The 18,778-nt window shown below is 35.0% G+C and overlaps 2 protein-coding genes and 1 pseudogene across 2 annotated transcripts in view; 1 reads left to right on the forward strand and 2 right to left on the reverse strand.

Annotated features, from left to right (window-relative positions):
- CHRM5 (cholinergic receptor muscarinic 5) overlaps positions 1 to 18,778 on the reverse strand; it is a 73,626-nt gene that overhangs the window by 47,667 nt on the left and 7,181 nt on the right. The gene's annotated exons all lie outside the window — the stretch shown is intronic.
- The window catches only part of AVEN (apoptosis and caspase activation inhibitor), a 138,427-nt gene that overhangs the window by 19,753 nt on the left and 99,896 nt on the right, over positions 1 to 18,778 (forward strand). Inside the window, exon 3 of the mRNA XM_023527701.1 lies at positions 3,591 to 3,768. Within this exon, the coding sequence (XP_023383469.1) occupies positions 3,591 to 3,768 (178 nt within the window). The remainder of the gene's footprint in view (positions 1 to 3,590; positions 3,769 to 18,778) is intronic.
- Positions 9,713 to 11,960, reverse strand: LOC105288764 (annotated as a pseudogene).

Genomic DNA, 18,778 nt, shown 5'->3' on the forward strand with positions numbered 1-18,778 from the left:
GTCGTATTAGATATATGATTTACAAGTATTTTCTCCTCTTTTTTAGGTTGCTTTTTCATTTTGTTGATGGTTTCCTTTGCTACACATAAGATTTTTAGTTTGACGTAGTCTGACCTGTGTATTTTTGCTTTTGTTTCCTTTGCTTTTGGTGTCAGTTCCAAAACATTGCCAAAACTGATGTCAGGTTGCTTTCTAGCTCTGTTTTCTTCCAGGAGTTTTTTGGTTTTAGGTCTTACGTTCAGATCTTTAATTCATTTTGAGTTTATTGAAAGACTGCCCTTCTCCATTGTAAATTCATGGCTCCTTTGTCATAAATTAATTGACCATATATGTGTGGGTTTATTTCTGGGCTCTATTCTGTTCCATTGATTTATGTATCTATTTTTATGCTGTTATCATTGTTTTGGTTACTATAGCTTTGTAATATAGTTTGATGTCAGAAAGCATGATGCCTCCAGCTTTGTTCTTTCTCAAGATTGCTTTGACTATTAGGAGTCTTTTGTGGTTCCATACATATTTGAAGATGGCTTGTTCTATTTCTCTGAAAAATGTCTTTGGAATTTTGATAGAGATTGCATTGAATCTGAAGATTGCTTTGAGGAATATGGATATTAAATAATATTAATTACTCCAATCCATGAGCACAGAATTGTTTTTCTGCTTGTATCTTCAGTTTCTTTCATCAATGTCTTATAGTTTTCAATGTACACCAGACTAATTTTGTAATGATGTTGCTACATAATAAAATGTATATTTAGTTTTTACAAATATTCATCAGTATTATTTATTCTGTTCTTTCTCTCCATCTTGGAACTTTGCATATTTTATTTTGTCCCAGATCTTTGCAAAATGAAGCAAACATAAAGTCATTATGAGTTTGTAAGATATATTTTTCTGAGTTACGTAAGTGTCTTCTAAATTTACTTCTCACTACGCTCTTGTGATGGAGCTAATGACAACTCTCTTTCAGTGTTTTTTCTAAGTTGGGTATTAATGAGTATTCACCTGTGTGAAGCCCAGCCTATTATAAGCACTTCGTAAATATTAAATGATGGTGATGACAGGGTCATTCTATCTAGGTCTCCTGCCTCCCATGTCAGTGCTTGTTTCATTGAGTTAATAGTTCCTCAGGTGTTTCAGATCATAATCCTTTTTCATACCAAGCTAATTACTTTGCCCAGGTTTACATTTTTGTCATGTGTTATAGCTATGTTTAGAAGTTTTATACAAACTGGAGAAGTCTCTCTGAACTCTGATGACCCAGTGGGCCAACAAAAGAATATTGGATTTTCCCAGGTTAAACCCTGCTACTATTTTCGACTCTAATTCTAGCCCCTAAATTCTTATTAGTTACAAAGCTATTTTCCTTAGCATGTCTCTTTTTTTTTAATCATGTCCCTTTTAAAATTTATATAGCAGATCTCATTTAGTCACATACTTTTAATCTGCTAGCATCTTTTCGTTCTGAGAATCTTTTAGGAATGGCAGGAAACCTCTAGGTTCCAGGCAATCTTTGCAATGCCTAGATTATAATGTAGATTGTCATTTTGTGTCTGTGTTGTCAAGGAGGCTCATGATACTTGAAGGCTGAGAATGATCTTGAAAGGTCAGTTACTCCCCCCGTTTGATAACTTGTGAAATTTGATTCAGGTGAGGATTAGTGACTAATTTTAAATCCATTGGGTGAACAGCTGATGGGGAACTAGAAATCTGTAGTGGACCAAAATAACACTATACAGACAAGGTCCTAGATGTAAGGAGGATAGACATATCTGTATAGTGGGCGGGTCTGTCTTCATCACCCAAACTTGTTGGTTAATGTTAGCATTACTTATTTATGTTGGCTCAGCCATTTATCTGTCATTAGATGTGATGAAGTAACAAAAGGTTTAGAGCACCATCTGTGTTGTATTTTAGTCAAAAAAGATTTAATTTGACTCCATTGGGCATTTAGATTTTTTAGATTTTTTAAATCTGATATTGCTTGTAAACTAATCTATAAACAAATACCACAAGGAAGCAGCTGGACAGAAGATGAGTCCTTCTACATTCTCCCTGTACTGGTCTCTTCAGTAAATCGATGTCATAAAAATAGAGATTGTGCTAGACTCAAAGAGACTTCAGGGGCAAACAATGTGATATAATGCACGGTCTTGGGTAGGCTTGGGCAGACCAGCTGTAAAGGACAATTTTGGCGTCAGGGAAATTTGGAGAGTCTAGACATTATATGAAATGAAATTTATTGAAAAGGAGAAGTGGAGAATATTGATGAGAAATCTGCTTACCAAATATGTATATAAAAATATATAGATAGAAAAAAATCTAGAAGCATATGCACTAAAATGTTAGTAATGGTACTTTCAGGTGATGGGAATATGGGATTTTCATTTAGTTTTTGCTTATTCATCCTAATTTTCTGCAGTGCACATGTTCTGTTTCTGTGTTAATAAAAACTTACTTTAAAAAAGGGCTATCCCAACCCATCCTGTACAGATGGGTTGTTTTAATATATTTCACAAGCTTTTTTCTTGATAAAGATTTTATGATTTTTGGGATACTTTTTTGAACTGTCTTTAAATTCTATATGCATCTCTTTTTAAATTTAAATGTTAAACACATATAAAAGTAGATGGAATAATATAATGAATTTTCATGAGCCCATCATCCAGTTTCAGAGATTATCAGTTGTGCGGTTTATTTCACATCTACCCACCATTTCTCTCCACTCATTATTTTGATACAAATCCCACATGTCGTATCTTTCATCCATAAATATCTTAATATTTATTTCTAAAAGGTAAAAACATACAAAATAAACACAATACTGGTATCATACCAAACAGTAAACAAATAAAATAATATCCTTAATATAATAAAATATTCAGTCTTTGCTCACATTTTTCCATTTGTCTCATAAGTGATTTTCTCTAGTTATATTATTTGAATCAGTACAGATAAGTTCCCAATATCACCACTGGTTATGTCCATTAAGCTCTTCTTATCTATAGGTTTCTTCCTTTTCCTCCACCATTTTTTCCTTTTTCAGTTATTTGTTGAAGAAACTATGCCCTTTTGTTATTTCTCACATTCTTCAATTTTCTGCATGTTTTCTTGACCTTTTAATGCCTAAGACTGGAAACTGTTCTCTAGGATGCATTTCAGCAGAGTTCCCATTTAAAGCTTATAACATTTATGAAGTGTGTTTGCAAAATTTGTAAATCGAAAGAGTTGACTTTCATTCTAAGGTCCTTTGAGTTTAAGACTTACCTTCTTGATTATTTCAATAAGAGGAGACAATTACTCAAATAGGATACATTGGGAGTAGACTTTAGAAATATCAGTTACACAAATTTTGGTGTAGGAACTTGCCAGATTTCTTTTTTCAAAGCTAAATGAAAAGTTTCCTCTGAAAGTACACTCTGGTATATAAGGTTATCCTCAAATATTTAATATCTTCAAAGAGCTTGGTCTATAGGTATGCTATTTATTGTGATACCTACATACTATTTTTCTGATTTTATTTTACTGCTAAGGCTACTAAAGTCAAGATTTACATTAGCTGCTTATTGATTTGTCTCTGATGATTGCAGGTTGAAGATGACAGTGATGCAGAGACCTATGGAGAAGAGAATGAAGAACAGGGAAATTATTCTAAAAGAAAGATAGTCTCTAACTGGGATCGATATCAAGATACTGAAAAAGAGGTCGATAATGAAAGTGGAGAATCACAGAGGGGGACAGATTTCAGTGTTCTTCTCAGCTCTGCAGGTATGCATTCCAATTGCTTGCATACTGGTTAGTTCTATGAAAGTTGCACAGACATTTTATTTATGTTCCTTTTTAAATTGCATTTTAGTAACTAGCAATTCATCATTAGTCCTTTGGATTTTAAATCCAAATAAAGGACAGTGTGTCTAATGGTTAGCAAGGAAAAAAATGACATTTCATTAAGTGGAAGTCAGGGTTTCCGTGTGCTGATGTAGAGTGGCTTAAGTAGTGGTAGAAATAGATAAAAGGCTTTGTATAAATGAAAAATGCTGAACTATGCCCCTCTTAAGTGGGCAGTCTGAGAAACAGCAGTGTTTTGATTTTAGAGGAATGGGCACTTATGTTTATATTAAACTTCATGGAGTTTCTAGAATATATGTTCCTTTTTCCCTTATAGCAAAGAAGTGCATATTAGTGGATATGCACATATTTAGAGACATATGCATCTGTACACCAAAACTTATTTTGTTTTTGGACTGTTTTTTAAGATGACCTTCATATTGGGCAATGTGCAATAATTTGAAACTGGAGAGTAGTTGCAGGAAATAATGGAGCAGGGCTGGTTATATAGATGGCTCCTTCCTATTGGGTATGGCGTAAGAATTTAAAGGATGAATAGAGGACTGACTAGTGGTTTTCAAGGGTTAGGGATGGGAGAGTAGGGGCCGGATGTGGTTGTAAAAGAGCACCATCGAGCCTTATGGTGCTGGTGCTGATCAATATCTTGATTGTGGTGGGTACACAAACCTATGCAAATGATAAAAATGTAGAACTTACACACATGAGTGAGTACAAATAAAACTGGGGAAGTCTGAATAAGATTGGTGAATTGTGTCCGTGTCAATATGTCCATATCTTGGTTGTGATATTATACTATAGTTTTGTAAAATGTTATCATTGGGGGAAATTGGCCAAATATGTGAATCTACAATTACTTCAATAAAACAATTGCCAGATTAAAAAAAATTTAAAGGATAAAGATGTGAGAAGCAATGAGGCAAAGTGAAAAAATCTTTTCAGTTTGTTTTGAACTCCCTCTTCCCCCCAACTTCTATGTTGCTTTTGAGTTCTATGTTTCTTTCCCCACCGCTCATTTGCCTGTATTTTTGAGTGTCTTTACCAGACTAAGAATCATGTAGTGATGAATTCTCTTCTAAGGTAATAATTGGAAGGAAAGAGGTAAGTGGAACGAGTAGTAGAGTGTGAGTCAGAAGAGCAGATTCAGTCTGGTGCCACATTCTATGTGACACACAGCTTAACAACCTTAGGTAGAGGTTTGCTGATGGCATCCAACTGGTGACTCATCTTTTTGCCAGTCAAGTGAGTAGTTTCCCCTTATTTCCTTCATTTTGGCCAATTATGGGTTTAAAAGCCTTTTATTCAATCTAGGAGAGGTAAAATGTGGGCTTATTAGCTTTAATTTTTGTCAGCTGTTCTAAAAGATTTTGGGGTGGGGGGGAAGTTGTGAAGTAGTGCAATAAAATTAACATGTGGACTACCTGTGAATTTAATTGACTCATTTGTGTGATCAGTTACTAGGACAGTCTCAGGCAATGAAAGATACTGCATAAGTGTTTGAAGGCGATTTAAAATTCTAGTCTAACCCAGCAGTTATGTGCATTGGCTTATGATTTTGGTTCTTTTAGCCATTTATTTATAACTTAAAACCTGTCATGGTTTGGGTCCCATACGTTTTTTTGGGGGTTTGTTTTTTTAGTCTCTTGCTTACTGATTTATTAAGTGACTTGTTTATTTGTGATTGATTTCTTAGGAGATCACACCCGTCACATCTTTTGATATGTGCTTACATTTCTTATCCTCTCTGCAGCTGATTTACCATTTTATTTTTACCACAGCATAAGCCTGAGAAGAAAGCATGTGCTTTCTTAATATGTGTTAGAGTGGGGCTATATTGGTCTACTTTTGAGAGGTGGAGTTCATTCTCTGATTATAAAATATCATGAATATCCTCTAGATAGGCTGACTGTACTCCTTGGTATGATTCTTATTTTTAGTATACTGTCCTTGTTTGTGTAAGTAAATATAGAAACAATACCTATAGGAAAAGGTATTGCTAGTTTGTTAGATGTGCATGTCATAAACTTTTCGAGATATTGCCAGATTGCTCTCCAAAGTGGAGATGAGCTAGAATTCCTAGTGTTCACTATCTTTGCCAATATGTACTATTGTTAGACTTTTTGATTGTGTCCATCTGATTGGTATCTAGCTGTGGTTTTAATGATTATTTGAGCACTCCCTATTTCCACATACTGTTTTGAAGGCTGAGCATGTGGCAGTGAACAGAACAGAGAAAAACTCCTGTGCCAAGGAGTTAGCATTCTGGAGGCTGGAGACACACAATAAAGGAAAGAAAAGGAATGTCTATGAGGTGTGATAATTGCTCAGGATAGAAATAAAGTGGGGAGGGGCTGTTACAATTTTAGAAAGAGTGGACAAGAAGTCTTACTGAGAAGATGACATTTTGAATAAAGACCTGAGGAAAGTGAGGGAGCAAACATTGAGGCTATCTGTGGGAAGAATGTTCTAGGCAAAGGAAATAGCAAGTTCAAAGACTTTGAGATCTCTGAGATGAGCAGCCACTGCAGGGTTTTGAAGAGAAGAGCGATATAGCTAATTCGTATTTTAACAGGATCACTTTGGCTGCTGTTTTGGAGTAACCTGAATATAGGTGAGGGAGGGAGCAGGTAGACCAGCTGAGCTATTACAGCAGTCCAGACAAGCGTTGATGGTGGCTGTGGCCAGGGTGGTAGTGGTGGAGGTGGTGAAACATGGTTAGATTCTGGATCTGTTTCGAGGGAATTGCACATAGGACTTGTGAATATGGGGAATGAAATAAAAAGATGTAGAGGGATGACACCAGATTTTTGGTTTAAACAGCTAGAAGAAGTGGGTTGCCATCAGTTGAGATGGATAAAAATTATTGGAGGTGCTCAGTTTTGCATGTGTTAAAATTGAGATGCCAGTTAGACATCAAGATTAGTCAGAGTTCTGTCGGAAATAGATGGCACACTCAGTATAATTAGAAGGAAGTTTTAACAAAGGAATCATTTATAAAGGTGTGGGCAGCATATAGGGAAACAGTACAGTATTGGGCGGGCAGGTAGCAGCAGAGATGTTACCACCACTAGTTGCCAGAATGCTGAAGGAGAGGTTCATCTAGTGCAGTTTACCTTGAGAGGATGAATCACCTTTGGTCAGGAGATCTAGCCAGCAAAGGTAATGCCACAGGGAGAGAAACAGGAATAAATACTCTGGTCTTAAACTCTTTTTTTCCTCCAGGGCATACCATAAGCCTAGCCTACCAGAGGCCAGAAAGCATGGGAAGCCTGTTGCTATCAACAGGCAGATCAACCTCGTAGGGCAGAATAGGGAGGGGAAGGGTGAAAGCTGAATCTGGAGTAGCAAATGGAAGAGACCCAGCACAACATCCACTACGAAATATCACTCAGACTATTGGATTAAAGCATCTAGGGTTTAGGATCCAGGTCTGGACTGGGGATACACATTTGGGCAATGCCAGCCTAGAGATATTTATTTTTATTAAATTTATTGGAATGAATTGGTTAACAAAATTATAGGTTTCAAGTGTACAGTTCTATAATGCATCACATGTATATTGCATTGCATGTTCACCGCACAAAGTTGTATCTCCTTCCATCACTATATATTTGACCCCCTTTACCCTTGTCTACCTCCCTTCTGTTTTACGCCTTGATTGAGGAATTTGTCTTTCCCTCAAATCACAAAAATTTTCTCTTATATTTTCTCCTAAAAGTTCAAATTTTGCTTTGTTTTCTGAAGCGCGTTAAATTTTATTGGTTGCTACATTATATTACAGCCATTTTTTTAAACCACTTTTCTGAGGTATGATTGACAGGTAAAAGGCTGTGCATATCTAATACCTACAACTTGAAGAGTCTCGAGATGAGTATACACCTATGAAATCATCACCATCATCAAGAGCATAGATGCATCGCCTCCCAAAGTTTCCTCCTGCCACTTTTATTATCCTTTTGTGTGTGTGCGTATGGTAGGACTGGTTAACATAAAATCTACCTTTGTAGCAAATTTTAAGTATACAATATGGTTTTGCTAACTGTAGGCACTGTGCAGTATAGTGAATCTCTAGAACTTATTTACCTTGCATAACTGAAACTTTAACAGCCTTTTGAGATTAGAGGAGTGGCATAATTACTTTGCATTTCAAGCTTCCTAAAGAATATGTAAACTTTTAGATTCAATTTTCTATTTTTCTTCGTTAGTATATAATTTACTAAGTACCAAAGTAACCAAAATTATAAATAACTTATTAATCTTGAAAACTTTGATTTTTTAACATTAGACATTGTTGTTCAGCTTATGACGTTACAGTCTTTGTCATTGTGGTTTAATATAAGAAGTACAGGCCTCTTAAGTTGAACAGGTCTGGATTTGTATGCTACACTCTGATGTTTCTGTTTAACCTTAGGCAATATTTCTCTCAGTAGGGAATGCAAAAATAGAAAGAAGTAACAGTGCTTAATTTGTTGTCAGCATCTTATCTCAAATTTACCAGTGATTTTAGTTCTGCTTCACATGTAACCATGGTGCCTAGATTTAGTATTTTTTCTGAAATTTTTTGTTGATAGCTTAATTAACTGGATTTAGTAAAGTCAAATAAAGTCTAATTTTTTTCTCTGAATATTAGACATAGCAATGGTTGCCAACAGAATTTATATATCCTTATGTTTCTGAGAAATTAAAAGTTGTTCTTGGGTATAATATAACTGATTATTAAGTCTATTTATTGAATCACCAGTGGTGGTCTGAGTTTTTAAGCATTTAAAAGTTGGTCTTAGGTTAAGTCATAAAATAAAGTCTTTCCCCTTTTCCCCACTTTACCACCTATAGTTATTCATTTGTTTTTGTTTTCTATCTCAGTGTCTGTCACGTACCATGAAGGATGGTCATTGTCACTGCACTGTGTAATCCAGACTTGGTTTTTCAAACTAGAGCTTTATGCTTTGTACTGTTCTTTATATATTATTTTTCATTCCAAGATTAGCTGTGCTATGCATATGCCCCTGGCCCAATTCTCAAATGTCGTTTTGAAGGCAGATCTTTTACAAAGACTACATCTAGCTTAATGCGATGTTTTGTCCTAGTGTAGAGTTTCCATTGTAACAGTGAATGTTTGCAGACTGGTAAATTCAAAAGTGAATTTCTGTTGCACTCGAAGTGGTGTATATATATATATTGGTATATTTATTTTGGAAAATTGTCATTTTCCAGTAAAGTTGAAGATCCACTTCCACCCTTGGAAGATACTCTAGAGAAATTCTAGCACATGTACACCAGCAGACGTGTACAGATGTTCATAGCAGCATTGTTCAAAAGAGCCATAAATGGAAGCAACTCAAATACCCATTAATGGTGGAATAAATACATAAATAAGTGGATGAATCTCTCAAACATAACATAAAATAAAAGAGACCTACGTACCCACACAGTTCCTTAGTATGATTCTATAAAGTTCAAACATGAGAAAAGTAAACTTTGTTATTTAGGTATGGATATTTAAATGGTAAAATGAAAATCAAGGAAATGATTATAAAAATCAAGATCATTATAAAAATCAGGTAGTCAATTCTAGTGGTGAGATGAAGGGTAATTATTGGGAAGGGGCATATAGCACATGTCGGGGTGGGGGAGTGATGTTGGCAGTATTCTATTTCTTGACCTGGTTGATGGTTACTTATGTTCGTTTCATAATTCCTTACATTGTATATATGCATTACCTGTCTTATTTACATATCTCTCCTATACAAGGAAAAAAAAGTCTAAAAATGATAGAATTTCAGTTACCACAGTAAGCAACTCAGTGTCCATTAATGGTAGAAAAAATAAAGAGCATGGGAAACATTTTGGAGAGGCAGTCCTTTGAGTACCTTTCATCTTGTGCCTTCAACATGCAGATGCTGCCTGCTCTGAGTTTCTGGCCATGTGCAGTGGCAGCTCATGTTTTTAAGTGGAGGATAAAGGGAGGGGACTAGTTTGTTTGAAATCATATTTTTCCTGGTGGGATCAGGAATCTTCTGATGTCTTTTTAAGACTCTTTCTGTAAGCCTCAAACAGATAATCATGAGTTTAACTTTTCTTTTTGAACAGTAGTCTTGCAGTCCCAAGTTGTGTTTCATAAGCTTTGAGAATGGTACCACACTCTCACTTACATTCAGGCATAAAATGTTAGATCTTTAAGCAATTTTTCTGTCTCCCGCCACCACTTCTTTCCCAAAAGGTGAGTCATCGAATTACTGTCATATGCTTTATCTATTCCTTTCAAGATGTCACAGATAACCATAATTAGAAAAATGTTTACAGTGTGAGCAGAATGGACTGGAGCAATATTAAAGACAATCATGTAAAATAATTCTTTTATGTGCAAGTCTATAAGCTGTGTTTAAGTGGAAAAAATACAAATGATTAGACTATAATTTGGTCAGCATAGTTGTCTATGCATATTTTTATTTAAAGTTATTATATATCTTCCTCAATGTAATTTGATAAAAAGGTATTTTCAGGGGAGATTTTAATTGTAATGACATTTTTTTTGGCCTTTGTATCCTTTTGCCAGCAATTAGACTGAAAGGAAAAAAAAAAGCATATCACTCCAGCAGCCTATACTTTTAAATTAAACTTTGAACTTTTTTCTTCTCATGAAGCAGCCAGATAGTTGTATTGCCCTTAGAGATTCCATTTTTTTCCTCTTTATATGGTATGTATTTTATTTGTTTTACTAATATATTCTTGTATTATAAGGGCAATTTAATGGAAGACTCTTCCTTTGAAAATTAGAACATTTGAAATAACAAATAGAACTATACATAAAAAAAAAACTTTATTTGGATAACAAAAAAGGTTAAATCACACACACAAAAATCTTTCCTTTTCTTACAGCTTGACATTGAAGTGAGCCTAATGTGTTTTTCTTTTTTTAAAACTCCGAAGATAAAAGCAGCTGAATACATAGAAATTTGTTCGCTAAACTACTGGTCTCCCGTACCATTTTGTTTTCTGTTTTGATGCTGTTCATCTTTGTCTGTTTTTACTGATCCAGCTGCATCATTTTCATCACGTTCATCATCACTCCAAACCTTCATTTTCATGCCCTGAAATTGCATTTTTCCTTTAACAGACTCAGCCTTGGCAGCTTTAATTCCTTTTCCTTCAAATCTGTGACCTTTTGATTTCCATTTGTTTAGGGATTCTTGTAGATCCTCTGGTGGTTTTTTTTCAGTGCTTTTTCTACCTCTCCTCGGACTTTCCACATCTCTTCTTTGTTCTTTAATCGTAGGTTACCATTGCTGGCTTCTTCGGCTTTCTCTAGTGCTACTTTAGCTTTTTCTTTGAACAGAATTAGTCCTCCTTTTGTTCTTCTGATGAAGTCTATCTGTTTTATTTCCTCATGATTTGAGAAGAAATGTGGATCTTCTCTACAGTTCTGATCATCTAAGTCATCCCCAAATTTCAGCAAATAATGCCATCTTCTAGAATTTTCATTTCAGTATCTATAGTACTTCTGTTTTTCTTCTTGTTCTTGTTTAGCTCCTAATTTAGCTTATACTTTATTTTGCTCTCTTCTTCTTTTTTTTTTTGCAAAGTAATCTTCCTTGAAAAGTATTAAAAGGTGTGTGTCTTTATGCTTTTGGGCAGGTGACTGTAAACTTTATAGCAAATTCAGTACTATCAGATATTGCAAATTTTGATCTCTTAAATGCTTCATGTAATGTTTTTCTCACTTGAATGTTTTATGCTTGACCTTTATTTTCTAATCTTCTATGTCACTGAGGGTTGTACCAGTTGGGAAGCCTTTCATATCAGTGGATCTATTTTTACCTAATTTTTTTTTTTACTTATCCATCATCAGACCTTTTATATTCATCAGAGAGGTTTGCATGGAGAGCTTCTGATTCTAGCTTTATCTTCATTTATTTCTATGAGTTTTGTCTTTGATTGTGCTCAATGCTTCTATTAAAGTCTGTTAGGTAGTTCAACCTATTGAATTTTAATATCACCTCCAGAGGACCCAGCTTTCATCCATTTTGATCTGTCCTTTTAAAAATTTATTTCATGGCAAAGTAAAGTCATAATACTAAAAGGATTTGATGACATATTAGTCCCCGAGTAGCCATTTTTTCACTATCATTTTCTGTTTCAACAAGTGAGGAAAGTTGTTGAATTACAGCATATCTTGCATGTGGATTCATTTAATACTAAGTGACATTAAGGCCCAATTATTTTTTAAACTTTTTATTTTCTAATATTTTAGATTTTTCAGAAGCGCACCAAGATATAAAGTTCCCACATGCCCCCTCACCTAGCTTCCTCTAATATTAACATCTTACATAAACATAGTACATTTATCAAAACCAAGAAATTAACAGTCACATACCAGAGACTTTATTTGAATTTCCTCAGTTTTTCCTCCACTGATGTCCTGTTTCTGTTCCAACTCTGGATACCAGGTTGCATTTATTTATCTCCTTAGTCTCCTCTAATTTATAACAGTTTCTCAGTCTTTTCTGGACTTGACCAAACTTTTGAAGATAGTGGTTAGGTATTTTGTAGAATATTTCTCAATTTGGGTTTTTCTGATGTTTTCTCATGATTGGCCTGAGGCTGTGAATTTTTGAGGAAAATACCACAGACATGATTTGCCTTTCTTGTTGGTTTATATCAGTGGACACATGAGACCAACATGACATTACTGATAATGTTAACTTTGATCACTTAATTAACATGGTTTTTGTCAGGTTTCTCCACTGTAAGGTTACTTTCCATTCTCTGTTCACTAGGAGTGAGTGACTTAAGTCCTGTTCACACTTAAGGGGATGGGAATTAAGCTTTACCTACTAGAGGGAGGAAGGAGTATCAAGGAATTTGTGGGCATATGTTAAAACAATGACGGCAATAAGTACCTTGGGGAAAACATTGCAAGGCAATGCAAGTACCCTGTTTCTCCTTAAAGGCTCAGGGGAACCAGTTCTCTCAGAATGAGGCTGAGAATGGCCTCTGACAAGAGGTCAAGCTGTGATGATGAAATATTTGATCTTTTTGTTTGCTTAAGCTATATTGCAGAGTTATCTATATTATAAACAGTGCTGCCCTTGTGTTATTGACTCTTCTCTCAATTTCTTTGAAGAGTGGAAGCATTTATATTAACTGAATGGAATTAACGAGGCTACATTTGTGAAAAAAGGTAAAACATCAATAATTGATTTTAATTTATTTCTCATTAATAGTTACAAAATACTTATTTTATCTCAGTGTTTGTAGCTACCAAGTAAGAAGAGGTATACGTGCAAGTGTACATGTATAATATAAAACTTATGTATATTTGTGTGCGTATATACATATATATGATTAGCTACATTCCAAATGCCTTGTGTATACGTCTAAAATGTTCAGAAAAATCATTTAATTTTGTGTTTTTATATGTGAGAAATAGTCATCGTGTCATATGGAATTAGGTGCAATTTTCTAAAAGTTACCCCAGTAGGAGTTGACAGATGAGGAAGAGGAATGCTTCAGTGAGCTAGCAGTCCTTTTAGTACATAACAACTATTTGGCCAATCTCCTTGGAGGTTGGGGTAATATTGGGGTAGCTGTCGTTCCCTGAGGGGTGTTGTTTAAATAGGGGCTCGTCCAGAGAAGGAATGCGTTTAATGTGTTTCTAGATTCATAAGGGGAAACATATCCTGACATTTTGATGTATGACATAACCATTTATTCCTTACTGCTATTCTCAGCAGCCCCATAATCTAAATGTATTTTCAGATATTTGAGTTTAGTAAGAGAAAATCTGGAGTAATAGTATTTGGTACTATAGTATTAGTGCTAGATATAGGTAAGGATTTCTAGCACCTAAAAAACTTGTCGAGTCTTAAAAAAAAAAACAAACCATGATCAAGATTTGGCAAGGGTGGTTTAACAGCAGTCAGTCAAATTGGATTTGACCGCTATACTGATATTTGGCTTCTTAACCATTTGTTATTGCTTTGCTCCAGAACAGATTTTAGTAATAAGCTATTGTCAGAAATATTTTAATTTATTTCTATTTCTTCTTTTTTTTTTTTTTTTGCAAAACACAATTTCTAATTCTTGGGATTGTCAGAGTAGAGTTTAGGTGGGAAGAAGATGAGGATTGGAAGGGGGAAATTGCAGGAATTTGCAGTGAACATTGTCGTGATATGTATTAGGGCCAACTTCTGAATTTGGTTGAATAACAACTACCTTAATTCGGGGTGGAGTGGGTAGATGAGGTGTAGGTATAAATGAATGTGCTAAAATAGTTCTTATTTATGGATCACCTGGCTGGGTATTCAGTACATTATGTACAATATTTTATTGACCCTAAAGATAACCCCGCAAGGTCCTTATTGGACCATTTTATAGATGAGGCGTATTAAGTTTAAGTTAGATAACTTGCCTAATGATACATAACTAGTATGTGATGGAACTGCAGTATGATTTCCTACTGTCTGATTCTAAAACCCATTACTATTCTTTATACTGAACTGTCACCTTCTGCAGAGTGCATATGGTTAGTTGTGCAGCAGTAGGCCCTTTGGATACACTATAGAAAATGAGTCACTAAATGATTTGGGAATAGTTATGCCCCTCAGCCCCGCTTTTTGGTAAAAAACAAAACAAAACAAAAAAACTAAAACATTCAGCTATTTAAAAAAAATTATTTTTGTTGGATAATTTGCCTTTTGATCTGGTCATGACAATGGGAACATTACTCTTATTACTTACTACTTGTTTCATTTATACTGAAATAATATGAAAAACAAAATATGGATTTATTTCAACTATCTGACTTGTATCATTATGACAGTCACTTGGGAATTCTAGTATACTCAGGATTTATGTGACAATGAATTTTTCTTCACTTTTGATAATTATTAATGCAAGGAAAAAGATAATTATGTGTTAAACTATGTATGCTATATATGTGTAAATGAAATTCATCTTCATATTAGGAAAATTGACAAGACATCACTATTGTTAATATTTTTCACTTTACCTCTTGGATTAATTTAGATATCTTATCTCATTTTGAGAGAAAATCGAGAAGGATTGCTTCCAGTGCTGGAAGGATTCTTGGGAAAAGTTGTGATTTAATATTTATACATAAACTCAGTTTAACCTCAGTGTAGACCAACTTTCACTTACAAAGTGAAAGAGTACTTATTTGCAAAGTGTTCTGAATCCTGGGTTAGTCTTTTGGATTTTTGATTAGAGGTTTAAGTGATATCATTTTAATGGTAGGCTATATTTAACTATGAAAGCTATATTTTTTCCCTTATATTTTCAAGTCAGAATAGTATTGCAAATTAGTAATGCTTTAATTTAAATAAAGCGTAAATGTGATTTAGGTATTAACTAAGGTACTCACCTATACCTCTACTTAGAACAGGAAGTAATTTTGAGCTCTATGTACAGTTAATAATGATAAATAGACCAAGCCGTGGGGCAAGTTTTACCTTTAGATTTTTTTTCCTGTGGCACTCCCTTTTCTTTCCCATTTAGGTACTTGACTATTTATTTTAATGCCCAAGGCTTTTATACAGTCATTTATGCTTTGCCTGCTCTCAGGGAATCTCTCCTAGGAAACCCATACAAGTGTGTTTAACATTCGAACTTTGTTTATATTATATATGGCCATCAGGCCACAACTGGAGAAATCGGAGGGAGTGTTGCTTTAGAGACAGTCCATTTGGAGTGTTCATGTGTGGGATTACACTAGGACCCCCTTACGTAAGTAAAGCAACAGGTAAAGTGACATCATTTTAGAGCAAGCTGCTCAGTGAGGTCTTGTCAAGTTAAGACATTCTCAGTGCACTGGCACTTGAAAGGCATGCTGCTAACAAAAAGATATTGTTAAATCTAGTTTGTGTAGGAGTATGCATGTCTGTCAGCCATATAGTATGATTTCTGAATAAGAATTTGCTGTTCTTGATGTAACTTTAAAATAATGTATCTTCACCTCTACATATTTGATTTGCTTGTACCTGGTTGTTATGAGCCATACTAGTTTACAATGTGGTCATTGAAAAAAAAATAGCACTAATTCAACCAGGATATCTTAAGTCCTCTCCCTTGTTATCCTTATGCTTTTTTTTTTCTTTAAAACTCAGAGTGAAAAAATGAGTTATTTGTTTTGAAACCCAGGGAACAGAGAATTAAGAACTATTATTACATAATGATTTCAGAGCTAGAGCAAGTTAGTGTTCACCTGAATGGTTTCTTCTAATATCAGTCATAAATCCCTTGTGTTGCTTCTGCTATTCCAATAACCAGCAGTTGACTTAAGAAAAATATACAGCCACAAATAAGTTTTTTTTTTTTTTAACCATTTAAGATCTCTATTGCTTCTCTGCATGTGCCCTTTAAGATTGCAAGGGTGCCAAAATAGCTTCTCTTAGTTGAGTGAAGGTGGCGTGTTTTGAATCTTTGGTGTCTTTTTTCTTATTCTTTAAGGGGCATCATAGAATGTACACCTTGAAACAAAACAATCTCAGATATCAGGTGCTCCAAATCTTTCACTTTTCATAGAGGGGAGACTGAGACTCCTATCACTTGGGATTTAACCTAAGGCCATTTAGGTATTTGTTGGAGATGAATTGCTCAGATAAGTATCTTTTCTGTAGGTTCGTAGACAGTGTGGTTGCTAAATCATAGTCGTAGACATCCCATTGAATTCCATTTTTATTTTGGAGAGGAATTTGAGTTGATTCCTTTAGGGGTTGTGTCCTTTGGGTAATATATAATCAGATTGGTATATAGAGAGGAAGTAGAGATCATTTTCTTCGGAGTTAAAAATGATAAATATTCTCAAGTATATACTTTCCTAAATAGATTCCTATAGGATGAGAAAGAGACCTGGAGTACTGTATAAGCCCAAAGGTCCTGTTGTCTGTTTTTTGGTCTCTTGTTCCACGTTCCTACTTGTCTGGTATGGACATATATCTCTTCCCTCTATACATTTTCCATGTTTGTTTTTGTTAGACTTGGGATTGAGGGTAAAAATGAGTATTACTCACTGGTTTCCATGTTTATGATTTATATCCTTCTAATGTTTCTTGGGCATAGGAACCTTGGGAAGGGCAAAAACTGAGGCTGATTTCTGTTTTTCTCAGACCCTCTAGGGACCAATTTGTACTATTTAATTTTCATTTGGTATTTTTATTTATGATTTTTTAATGTACTTTCTCTCTCTCTCTCTCTTTTTTTTTTTTTTAAATCCTTAAGACACCTCCTCTGTCCTCATGAATTTACCATAGTCTGGTACCACAACATGTTCAGAGGATTCTAGGGAAATAGTAATAATACAAAAGTACTGCCTTATTCAGAATGGCCAATCTGTACTGGATCTCTGCCTAGAGAGAGATGTTCTCTCATTGACTATTGTGATCCCCAAAGTTAACTGGACGAGTTTATTTGTAGTTTTAAATAGGAGCAGCGAATTTTGAAATAGTCTTTCTGATTTAAGCCTGGCTGATTTAACAGGGAGGATTAACTTACCTGAAGATCATATTATAGGAAACTTAGAGTATGATAGAGAACCTGTGATTCTCCCTTTGTAGAAATAGTTTCAAGGTTCAAAATTTCACAGATAAAGATACAGGGTTGGAATGAAAAGGAAAATATGCATGGGCCATCCTTTTTTCAAAGTGTCCTTGAGAGAGAGAACAAATGAATTGTGCTCAGTGAAGTTATTGGGCTGGGATACAACAGCCTGGCTCTAAGTATGCTGTCATAGCCTCTTAGCGAGAATGTGAATGTATAAAATGGGAGTTTATTGTGATGTGCAGTATTTTATATGCTTGTGAATAAAGGCAAGGGAAGAGTAGGAGGAGGATTTGTTTGTCTCATCCTTGGCATTTGTTGAAGTGTTGATCATTTGATCTTTCTAAGGCAGCAGTATATGAGAAACAGTCTCCCTCTCTCTGTCCCTCTCTCTGTCCCTCTCTCTGTCCCTCTCCCTGTCCCTCTCTCTCTCTTTACCTCTCTCTACACACATATACACCAGAAAAGAGTAGCTTTATTAGAAGGGAAAGTAAAACAACAGTACACTTCCAGACATGGAAGTGGGCCTGAGCAAGAGAAGAGTGGCTCAAAAGGCTCAAGGGCCGAGAAATAGTATCTTTCATGGTGAGAGTATTTATTGGAGCTCACTCTGAATTATCCTCAAGGCAGGCTTCCCTATCTCACTCTAAGAAGTCCAAGCTTTGTGTTCCCTTTAAGTGTAGTTACTGTTGTGGTTTTTGTTTATTTTGTTTCTAAAAGGGGGAATGAATGAGTTTTTTGAGGTGCACATTTTCTGCCTTCCTAACTCTTTGGTACCGATTTGAACCAAAAATACTTTTTTTTTCCCCTTTAACAAGAGATTAACCTTATTATAACTAGTTCCTGCCTTTGTGACCACGAGTTTAGGTATCTCTTTTCTACATTAAAAAAAAAAAAAAAAATTACATCGAGAGTTGGTTTCCTACCCAAGGGACCCTGTAATATTGATTATTTTACTCCTATCTAGGATGTCACTACACCACAGGAAGCTGACAAAGGAAAGATACAAGAAACTAGCCTATGATTCTATTGTTACTTCCAGGATGTTTGTTTGAAAAGTTCAGCTGGGCATCTGAGACAGGAAAGGGACAATAAATTTTTTCTTTTTTTTTTTTTTTAAAGTTTTTGTCTCTGCCTTGATGTTTACATTTAAAGTATTTGTAACAAAGATAGTTGTATAATTATGGTTACAAAAAGTTCTGTCTACGGCCATACTACCCTGAACATGCCCAATCTCATCTGATTTTGGAAGCTAAGCAGAGTTGGGCCTGGTTAGTACTTGGATTGGGAGATAAAAAGTTCTCCTGATACTTAAAAACCTTGATAAAGATATAAGAATTATGACTAGCTTCTAATATACTAATCTCAAGTATTG

This window comes from Pteropus vampyrus, unplaced genomic scaffold (genome assembly GCF_000151845.1).
Source record: "Pteropus vampyrus isolate Shadow unplaced genomic scaffold, Pvam_2.0 Scaffold19, whole genome shotgun sequence".
Classification (NCBI taxonomy): domain Eukaryota; kingdom Metazoa; phylum Chordata; class Mammalia; order Chiroptera; family Pteropodidae; genus Pteropus; species Pteropus vampyrus.